At 41.9% G+C, this 10,251-nt stretch overlaps 1 protein-coding gene across 1 annotated transcript in view; it reads left to right on the top strand.

Annotated features, from left to right (window-relative positions):
- The first annotated feature begins 7,237 nt into the window (after positions 1 to 7,237).
- PPP2R3A (protein phosphatase 2, regulatory subunit B'', alpha) overlaps positions 7,238 to 10,251 on the top strand; it is a 46,004-nt gene continuing 42,990 nt past the window's right edge. The window contains exon 1 of the mRNA XM_009875540.1: positions 7,238 to 9,244. Within this exon, the coding sequence (XP_009873842.1) occupies positions 7,238 to 9,244 (2,007 nt within the window). The remainder of the gene's footprint in view (positions 9,245 to 10,251) is intronic.

Here is a 10,251-nt window from a genome sequence, read left to right as displayed (position 1 = left end):
TAAAACATGACCCTTTGATTTCCCAGAACCTGCCTGAGTCTGTGGCATCTTTTGATGAGACATTTCACAGGTTTGCTCTGTGTGTGTTTGTTTTAGTCTGCTTCCTGTAGCATTACTTGATCACACCTAGTTCTTATGTTAGAAAAGGGGGTGAGCAGTCAGACCCTATCGAGCTTTTCCATGGCATTCATGATTTTGTAGATTATCGTATTCTTTCAAAATCCTCTCTCTTCCAATCTGAAATGCCTGTCCTGCTTGGTCATTCCTCACAGAAAAGCTGTTCCAGACCTTGGATCAATGCTGTTGCCCATCTCTTAAACTTTCTTTTGAGCCTATGAAAATTTTGGTGCCTAAGAGTGAGTGCCTTCCTCTTACATAGAGCTTTCTATCAGTAGGTCCCTGCATATTTTAGTAAGGGCAATAGTATCATTGTTTCCTCTTGAAAGATACATGGCAAGAGGGACAGAACATACGAATTAACCTGGGTGATTATGAGAGCACACACTTGAGAATGTATTAACTGAAAATAGTGAGTCTGGAAAGAGAAAGCACTATGCTGTGATAATAGTACAGATTAATTTTTGAAAGGCAATTCAAAAATTCATTTCTGAATATGGTTCTCATCTGTTCTGGTTATTGTGCACAGTTTGGGTTCCTGCATCTTAAAATGTATCGTTGACCCAGAAAAGCTTATGAGAGGAACAGTGGAAGTGATCAAAGTTGCAAAATGGCTTCTGTACAAGAACAACTGAGTAAGCAAGGATTAATAATTCTGGAAAAGAGAAGTCAGAGGATGATGTGGAGTTCTGTAAATTCAGGAATGCTGTGGACAGTGTGCATACAGTCTGGTGTTTGTGCTGTTTCAGTGAAGGGTCTCGACATCGAAGCTGGTGAGTGACAGTTGAAAGGGGTGGTAGGTTGTGGAATGTCATGTCAAAAGATGCTCTGGATGTAGAAAACTTCTTCTGAATGCAGGGGATGCCAAGCACACGGGAGGGAAATCCTTTGAAGGTTACTAAGTACATAGAAACCACATACAACTTCGTAATTATTTCTAGTTTTCAAAAGGAAATATCATATATCTTTCTCTAGTACTGTTTCTTGAGCATTGCCATACAGCCACTGTTGGAGACAAATACAGTTGTTCCTGTGTTCTTGTTTAATCCTGAAGGATGGGATTCATCTAATATAACTTGTCATCTCAAAATTAGGTGGGTTTTTTTAAGCTCAGTGGGGTGATTTTTCTTTCTGAGGTGCCTGCCTCACTGCATTGCCTACAGAGAGTACCTAACACATCATTTCTAGGTAGTGAGCTTGAATTAGATGAATCCCACCTCTTATGTTTTTGTAAGAACAATGACAAATTACAGGCCGAATTCAGAGAAGGACTGTAGCAGGGTTTTTGAAGATGTCTTATTCCAGATTCTTTCTTACAGTCCTGGAAGAGGATAAGAGGCTGTTTGATTATAGTGTGTCAGTACTTGTAGGTGAGGAAATATATATTCCTGAAAGCTTTTTTTAAAATTAGCTTAGGAAAGCCTGATACCCGTTTGCTGGAACTTGATGTTGAACATACTCAAATTGGAAATAATGCCTCATTTTCTATAGTCCTTGTAATTAAATATTGAAGCACTTGAGCAGATGAAGAAATGTGCTCTGGTTCAAATAGAAATTCTCAGGCTGAATAGGTCAGATCCTCTGACGGGAGTTATGAGGGAAGTCAGGGTTTGTAGCCATCACGGTCCATTGCAGTCTCTAAAGCATAAAGTAGCTTGATGCAGCTCTTTAAATCAGGATGCCTTGCCAGTGTAAGTGGCACAAGCACCTAGCATCCTGGAACTTGTACAATTTTAAATGGTTTCCGTAGCTGAAATATATACATGTGTGTCAAATTCCCATTGGTCATGGGGACTGACAAGTTATTACAGCTGTAGTTCCCATCTAAGTCCCATGTACAAGAAAGTCTGTATGGATTAACTCTACATGCTGCCATTAAGGACATCAAAATGCTATAACCTGTAAATATATAAGAAATATGGGACAAAGAAGCAACTCAGATTTTTTTCTTTTTTTTTCTTCTACACTTTTTCAGTACAGGAGGAAAAGTTACTTTCTTTAGTCTTCTGTTCAAACTACGTAGGGAGGTAAATTGTGACATGATAGTGAATTGTAAATTGGTTCCTTTGTGATGGGGTTCAAAATAATTTATGTAAATGGCTCTTTGTAACATTTCTGCTGAATTCGGCAGTGGATTTATTGCAAAATTTTCTTACCACAGCTACTGCTGATGTGATTCTGTCGTAGAGCATCTGGTGATGTTTTTAATATTTTCAAAGAATTTTTGGTGACTGAATGAAATGCTGTGTAACATTCCGAGTGGTTGTGTGAACCCTGTCAATTCTGGTGATGGTCAGCTGGGTCGCTGAAGCAGCGACCACTGCTGTGTGATCAGAGACCCTGTGGGTTGAGCGGAGCATGGCTCAGTGTCAGCTCCTGTATGAGCTGCAGAAGACCTTGGCCGAGAGATTCACCTCAGCTGTTCTGATCTCCATCCTCAGAGCGTATGTTTGTACTGTGCTTTTGACTCTTCAAGTTTGTCATATTCTGATTAGAGCCAGGTAGTAAGAAAAGTAATGTTACATCTCGGAGTCTGGTATCATTCTGTAGTGGATTTTAAAATTAAAGAATTTATTTTTTTTCCGCTCTTTTTTCCCCTCCCTCGATTATTTGACAAAGTATCAGAGCTTGATAGGTGGGCTTTGTGAGAAGATATTGCTGTACTGTTTGCCTGTTTTTGTCTTCTGTAGTCAATATAGTTTGCTCCCAAATCTACTTTTTTCAGTAAACTGTAAACAAAAGTCAAGCGTCTCTAAATAAGAGGATGCAGTTATATGCTGCTTCTTGGCACCACAAGCTCCTCTAAGAGGGTAAGACCTGCTACCAGATTACATATCTAGGATGATGCTTCTGAAACTACATTGATTGCTGTTCAAGTAGCAAAACTGTTGTTCTGTCTGTCTTTTGCAAGGATACCCAACTTGGAGACCTTATCCTGCAGCCTCTTCCCCTAGAAACAAGCACAGTTGCATAGGGACACACGTGCTGTGTGCTGGTGCAGAAAGGGCTAGCTTACGCCATGCTGCTTGTTATAGTGGCTTTTAACTTCTGATCACTAATGATGTTGTTGCTAGTGCTGAAAATAGTTCAAGAAGATTTTTTTGCTAAATATCAGAGGCAGTAGAGGTCTGTCCCTTAGCTTCCTAGACTTCAGTTTGCAAGTAAGTCCAGTGCTGATTGACAGTTTCCATCTTAACAGATTGTCACTGTTCAGTTATTTAAATCCAGCATAATCTTTGCATGAATAGAGTTTCTTGTGTGTCTTATAGAGTAACATTTTATATCATTAGTATCTGCAATAATTTTTTCCTTTGGAAAGTGACTCATGTCATCTTGCAGATAGGAAAGACATAAAGCATTATTCTGCAACCACACAAGAAACCCTATTCATTCATAGTTTATATTGTGAAGCCAATCCTGTATCCTCAGGGTTGGAGTTGGTTTCATGGCAGCAGTCCTAATTACAGAATCTTTCTACAGTATATCTGAACTGGGGGCTGTTCTAGAGTCACAACTGGAATGAAGTGGCAGGCTGAAAAGAATCAAACACGACTGTTTCTTAAAACATTCAGTCCTTCCGTTGTTGCTATTCATAAATAGTAGATTTTAGTCACTAACTAGAAGTCACAACAAAGGCCCATTCAAGCTAAGCTTGAGACCAGGTTCCCAGATACATGAACAGGAATACTTTTCTAGGTTTTGTCTGTACTAAATTTACATGCTGGATCGTATTTGATGAATCACTGTAAAATAAAGTTGCAAGCTGAGTGTGTGGTACCTTGTTCAAGCCAGTGCAAAAATGAGAAAAATGGTTTCTACTCTGCATTTATATGCATTTTTACTGCCTATACAAATTTTATTTTTGTGTGTTACACAGCTGGGGTCAAGTACTCCAGCATCTTGAGTAACCCTAACGTGTTTTTGCAGACAGTGGTAATAAGGCAACCAGTAAATAATCACTGAGAAGACATTAGTTAATCTGGTTGAAAAGAGGTTATCAGATCTTTGGTATTGATTCTTTGATTACTTCTTTCCCTGACATAACAGTAAAAGGTGTCGACAACAGAGGTAGGAAGTAGCAGTTTTGTGTTAGCCTTGACAAGTTTGTGTGTGGGTTATGTCGATACCTGACAGTACAAATTGGGAGGAGATTAGAGAATGCAGCAAATGTCTGGGGAGGCTGCCTTAAAGCAGAAAGGGCCAACTATTTGTAACGTGGCTGAGCAATGCTCTAAGGTTTGAACACTTAAAATTATTTGGAGAGTGTGAAGTGGACATTTTGAGTGTTGTTGGACAGAGCTGGAAATAGAGTTGAACTAAAAAAGAGTCAGTTTAGGCTGGTTATCTGGGAGACCTTTTCATCAGAGAGCTGCTTGTGCAGCTTGACGCAAAAAGCTTCGTTGTTTGAAGGTGGCTTAAAGATTGGAGAAACTGACCCAGTCCTAGTGGAAGGGATATGTGTGTAGGGAGTAAATCACCCTTGGAGTGACAGAGGAGGAGACAGTGGGTCTAGCACATTATTTCTCTAATTAAGAAATATCTTAATCAAGACGTAATTTTTTCCCAAGTTAGGTATAAACCCAGGGTATTCTTTGCTGCTAAAAAGATAACCAGTCTCTCCTTGCTTGTGTATGACACAGAGGGAGGAAGGAGCTCTGAGAAAGTCCCATGCATTTTCAGAAGTGATATTAATTCTTCATCAAATCTGCTATCTTAAAGACCTTTACTTTCTTTAGATATTATGTAGATGTTATTTCAGGAAATGCCAGAAAGCTTGTTTGTAGTTGATGGAGACTCAGAAAAGGAAAAGCAGCAGACTGCTTAGCCTGGATGTGTTAGAAGGCGCTCTCGGGGAGTCTGTGGATCATTAGACTTTGTGGAGGCATGGAAGCATGGGTTTTCCTGTCTGAGCACAGCCCATTAAGTCCTGTAAGATGAAGGCCTTGGGCAGCCAGTAGTAATTTTTTTTTAACGGTGGCTCAGATTCAGCAGAGCATTTGGCACGCCTGATAGCAAAGCCTGAGAGTCAGCGACTGGAGGGTGTGCATAAGCACCCGAGGGTTTAAAAACGGTTCTGTTTACGCCTTTTATCCCCTGGTACCTTGACTCACTGCTGTGGCTGGGGCACACCTCATACCTCTGATCATCCCTCGGGAAGGCCCTCCCATGCCGATGGGGTTTTGGGGCAGCGCCAGTGGGTGGAGAGAGGAGCAGTACAGGACAGGCACGGAAGTGTGCAACGGGTGCAACGTGGCCTGCGGTGTTTGATAGGCAGGTGGCAGCCTGTTACAGATACCAACACAGTAGTTGGAGCAGTTAGTTCTTTATCTTGAATGCAGTTGTTTCAATGCTTTATGTAATCCAGAAAACCAGTGGGGAAGGGTTCTTTACAGGGTGCAATTCTACATAATCACCATGAGCAGAAATGGCACATTACATATTCTATTGAACACTCTTAAATCACTGCCTCTCAATTTCAAATTAAGGCTTTGAAATATGTAAAATGTCAATGTTGAGCTGTCTTGCGCTATCCACAGTGCTCAATTACAGCAGCGCCAAGGCCTAACTTCCCTTTTGTGTGATATGAGCTGATGAGCTGAGATGTAACATGGATGGAGGGCAGTACTTTCATCAGGTCCGGGTCTGGCCTTTCACATAGTTCTAGATCTTGACCTTTGAAAACAACAAAATAACCCATGCTATAGTGTGACTTAGCTGTGATATAATTATGTTTTATGAAGTAGATTCCTGTTTGTACAGGAAAAGAACGTGCTTAGAATTTCATAGAGATGTTTTAATTTGATGATTGAAGTAGTAAAGAAAGCTGAAGCATTGTCTAAAGTTTAAACCCCTTAAATGTTGGATTTCCTTTCCTTTCATAACAAAGTTAAGCAGCTTTTATTTTTCTCTGGTGCAGTTCTGACCACGAGAATAGGAAATGCAGCTGGAAATGGCTGTGCTAAGTGTGAAACAGTCAATTCCTAGTTTTCAGAGGCTTAACCTTTATACAGATATTAGTTTCTGCTCTTGATGCCTACAGCAGTGGACTTTATTTGCTAAAACATGCTGCTATTTATTGGTTGTAAGGGAATGAAAAATAGTTATTCCCCCTTAAAATATTTTGCCATGGTCCTAGAGACCTTGGTGAAACACTAATGGAAGCCAATGTGGCCTTTACTAAAGGCTGTGCATTCTTAGAAGCATTCATCTACTTTGCTGCAGGCTCTTTGCAGCTTTTTATAATCCAGAGAGCTTAGAAATCCTGAAAGCGATTTTCTTTACTGCTCTTTGCCTTATCTTTAGAGTCTTGGAAAATGAAAGTCAGAAATTCACAAGATCAAAATGTTTTGTTTCATTAGAATTAAATGTAATGTTTTGTTCAATCTGGAGAGGAAGAAGGGCAAGTCTGAAAAAAAGATTTAATGAGTGGTTAAAGTAGGACTGTTAAAATGGCAACACACAGACAGCCTGTGTATAAATATAGGCTAGCTCCTCAGCAGTGTTCTTATATGGTAGATCTGAGTGAACGAAAAATATCAGCCTACTCTTACTCTGTACAAGCATGAGTGTTGGTTGTTACATTCTGGTGCCATCTGTTTGATAGTAGACAAGGCTGCATATTACATGGAAATTAAAATGACTATCACTTTTTTTTTCTGTTGCAGGGACCTACCTTACCAGTGTGAGAGGGCAATTGCACAAGCATACAGCGGATTTTTTTGTCTGTACATGCTGCTTGATTACCTGTCTTTTACTGACCCACCCAAAAAGAGAGAAGGAGGATTGAACAAAAATCATTGTCTTGTCGCTTCTGCCTGAGAGCTGGCTCTATTTTATGACACCTGCTGGAGAACCTTCATGGACGTGCTGCATGTCTAATTGGCAAAGCTTTCTGTGTGGAGTACAGGAATCAAGTTGCCTTAAGTCAAACCATATGCAAGTTGCACTAATTGTTGTAACTGTACTGCTCATACCACTCCAGACTTGACTAGGGCTTTCCCAGACAGTAGTCTCTCATATAGTGTGAATATTTTCAACTGACATTTGAATGTGTTTTTTTTTTACTTAAATCTCATGTGGCTGTGAAAAGTAGGGGTATGAACTTTTTCTTGTTAAGTTAATGGTGAATTTTGAAGCCTCACTTCCACGTGTGGTCTGTGCTATGGCAGCAACCTACAGGCTCATGGTCACTTCTGTGAACTGCTACAGCAGTGTGGTGGTAGACCAGCACTTTCAGCACACTGTGCATTACTGCACAGGGACTTGTCAAGTGTTTAAGCAAGGACTTACGTGCATCGTTGCCCACCACAGTGTCTGTGCCGAGCTTGGTGTTCAAGATGTCAACCTAGACCATAAAATTCCCGTTCCTGAAAACGGACTTACCTTGCCTGGAAATGAGGACTACCAGCAAAGTCTCCCAAATAATCCAAGAATCAAAAAAGGCTCTTCAGTACAAGCTTCCAGCAGTTTAAAAGACATTACTGGTGAGGCGATTAACCTTGCTAGTGGCAAAATAAAAGAATTTTCCTTTGAAAAGCTCAAAAACTCCTCCAGTCATGTGGCCTACAGAAAGGGAAGGAAAGTTCGGTCAGAATCATTTAGCAGACGATCGTTTGATTTTGACTTGATCTATGGGCACCTCAACAATGATGAGAACTGCCCACCATGTGGCTTTTTGCAGAGTCCTTCACCTGTGGAGAAATGGCAGGAGAGCAATGATGTTCCTGAAGTCACCATGAATCCCATGGTTCCCTTCTCCCCTCATTCCATCTCAGAAGAAAATTTCATTACCCAGATTTTAGAAAAACACAAACTAGATGGTTCTTCTGGTGGAGACATTAAGGTGTGCTTAGACATCTTGCTCAAGTGCTCAGAGGATCTGAAAAAGTGCACAGACATAATAAAACATTGCATCAAAAAGAAGTCTGCAGGCAACGTTAGTGGAGGGAACAGCAGTGACGCCCTGGCTAATTCAGAAATGATATATATGAATCTGATGACAAGATTTTCTTCATACCTGAAAAAGCTGCCCTTTGAGCTCAAGCCCCCAGGACACAAGGAAGCTGGTGACTTGGCAGAACTAGTTAACTGCTTTCACGGCTTGCAGCAAACTCCCTTCCCCCCAGTATTTGCAGATGAGCAGCCACCTAGGTATGAAGACATTATTCAGCTGCCGTCCTCAAGTGCAGTTCCTCTGGGACTACCAGGTGATCAGCGTGAGGTGACAAGCACCTCTCAGTCCATCCACACAAGTGCTGCCAGCTTTACCTCAAACTCCCTTCACAGCGTCCCACAGGAGAACGGTGTGAGAGCTGTGAAAGACACTTGTGCTCTACCTCAGTTACCAGCCACAAGCCCTTCTGACTGCGCGTCTTCCACTGAGGCTCTGTACATTGAGGAGGAGTCCGACGGGGAAAGAACACTGGGGAAAATAAAGAAGGCGGAGCAGAAAGGGGGCTGGGAGAGGTTAGAGCGCGGCAACCAGCTAAGTGGTGGTTCAGATCTAACTGCCCACACTAAAGCAGAACGTGCCAGAGCTGGAGATGTTGAGCCCTCCTGCGCTTCTGACAAAGGGACTTCTTTAAAACCAGTTTCAGATTCTGTGCTACGTGGTTCCCAAGCCGATGTCTCCAAAGGGGAACAGTTGTGCAGTAGGATAGACAAGGATGAGATTGACAAACTGCTGCTGGACTTAGAGTGCTTCTCTCAGAAAATGGAGAATACTTTGAGGGAACCCTCTCCAAAGGAGAGTGAACCTACCCGTTTGCAGGTGTGCGGCTGGCAGAGTAGGCAGGCACTACCTCTGGCTCTTGAACCCAAAAGTAAACCCATTGACCCCACTTCCCCTTTGTCAAAAATCATGGAAACCAATGGTCATAAAATGGAAGAGGATGACAAAGCTCTTTTACTGCGTATCCTGGAAAGCATTGAGGACTTTGCCCAGGAGCTGGTGGAATTCCAGACAGGCAAGGGAAGCTTGTCTAAGGAGAGGGAAGTGATGCAGATTCTTCAGGAAACTTTAGCAACTCCTTCACAGTCCCTCCTTGCAGGGCAAAAAAGCTGTGCTGGGGCTGCCTCCAGAGACTCTGTTCCAGCTTCAATTCAGCAGGCCCCAGAAGTGATTAAGGTAAGAGAACCAACCCTTTGATGGGATAGTGAGTAAAACAAACATGGGAAATTGTGGGGAAAAAACCCAAACATCTGCTAAGTGATTCATTGCGCATTGGATGCTGCAGTGTGGAATAACATGCTCCACCTGGCAGAAATGTAGCATTTATTTAAACACAAACAAAAAGAGGAAACTAAAATCTCTAAGCAAACAAAATATGCCCTGGCATGCAGTTTCACCTTTGAGCTTGCTCCTTCCCTGCTGGTGCTCCTCTAGGCTGTTTGCTTGTGGTTTAAATAAGTCCTGTATAATAGAGGGTAGAAACAGTGTTTCAGCTAACTACTTTATTCCTGGGAGCACAGGTATTGGGCTGCCTCTTACTAGTTCAGTGAGAAGTGAATATTCCACCTCTCCCTTTCCCCATCTCTGAACACACTCCAAAAGCCTTAAGTTCCTAAAGAGAGGTTCTCCATGGCACAAAGGTCAGAATCTAGCAAGATTTAATTTTCTTTTTCCTGTCCCCTGTGCATAGAGTTGTGGAGTGCTCATTGCTTGTATGTCTCAGATGAGGAGCAGGTTTTCCCAGGAAAAGAGGTCTTGATGGGAGCCTGCTTTAGAGGGAAGCCAAGGCTGTCGGTCCAGCCCTCAGTGCTTTCCATTTGGTAACAAGTGCCAAATTTTCAAGACATCTTGGTGCCAAACTTCCAAGTGCAGAGAAAGTATGGACAGGACTTCAGTTTCCAAAATCAGCTTCCTGCATAGGCACTTAAAAACTGCCCAGGATATAAGTGAACTTTGACAGCTCCTTCCAGTTGCAGCATGATATGCACGTCTTCAGAACTGCCCACCTTCCTGAAAATAGAGGTATTTGGTGCAGTTCTGAAAGGGAATGGGTGGGATGTGTCTGACTCTAAATGACAGTGCTGAGATCTTTTTTGGCTAGGCTCTCAGAGTGTTTCTAATGTTTCTCTGGGCACCTTTGCTTGCAGAAAATGGTGAACATAACCTTGTCTGATATCTCCAGC

Source organism: Apaloderma vittatum, unplaced genomic scaffold, assembly GCF_000703405.1.
Source record: "Apaloderma vittatum isolate BGI_N311 unplaced genomic scaffold, ASM70340v1 scaffold11118, whole genome shotgun sequence".
NCBI lineage: Eukaryota > Metazoa > Chordata > Aves > Trogoniformes > Trogonidae > Apaloderma > Apaloderma vittatum.
This window is presented reverse-complemented; position numbering and strand designations above follow the sequence as displayed.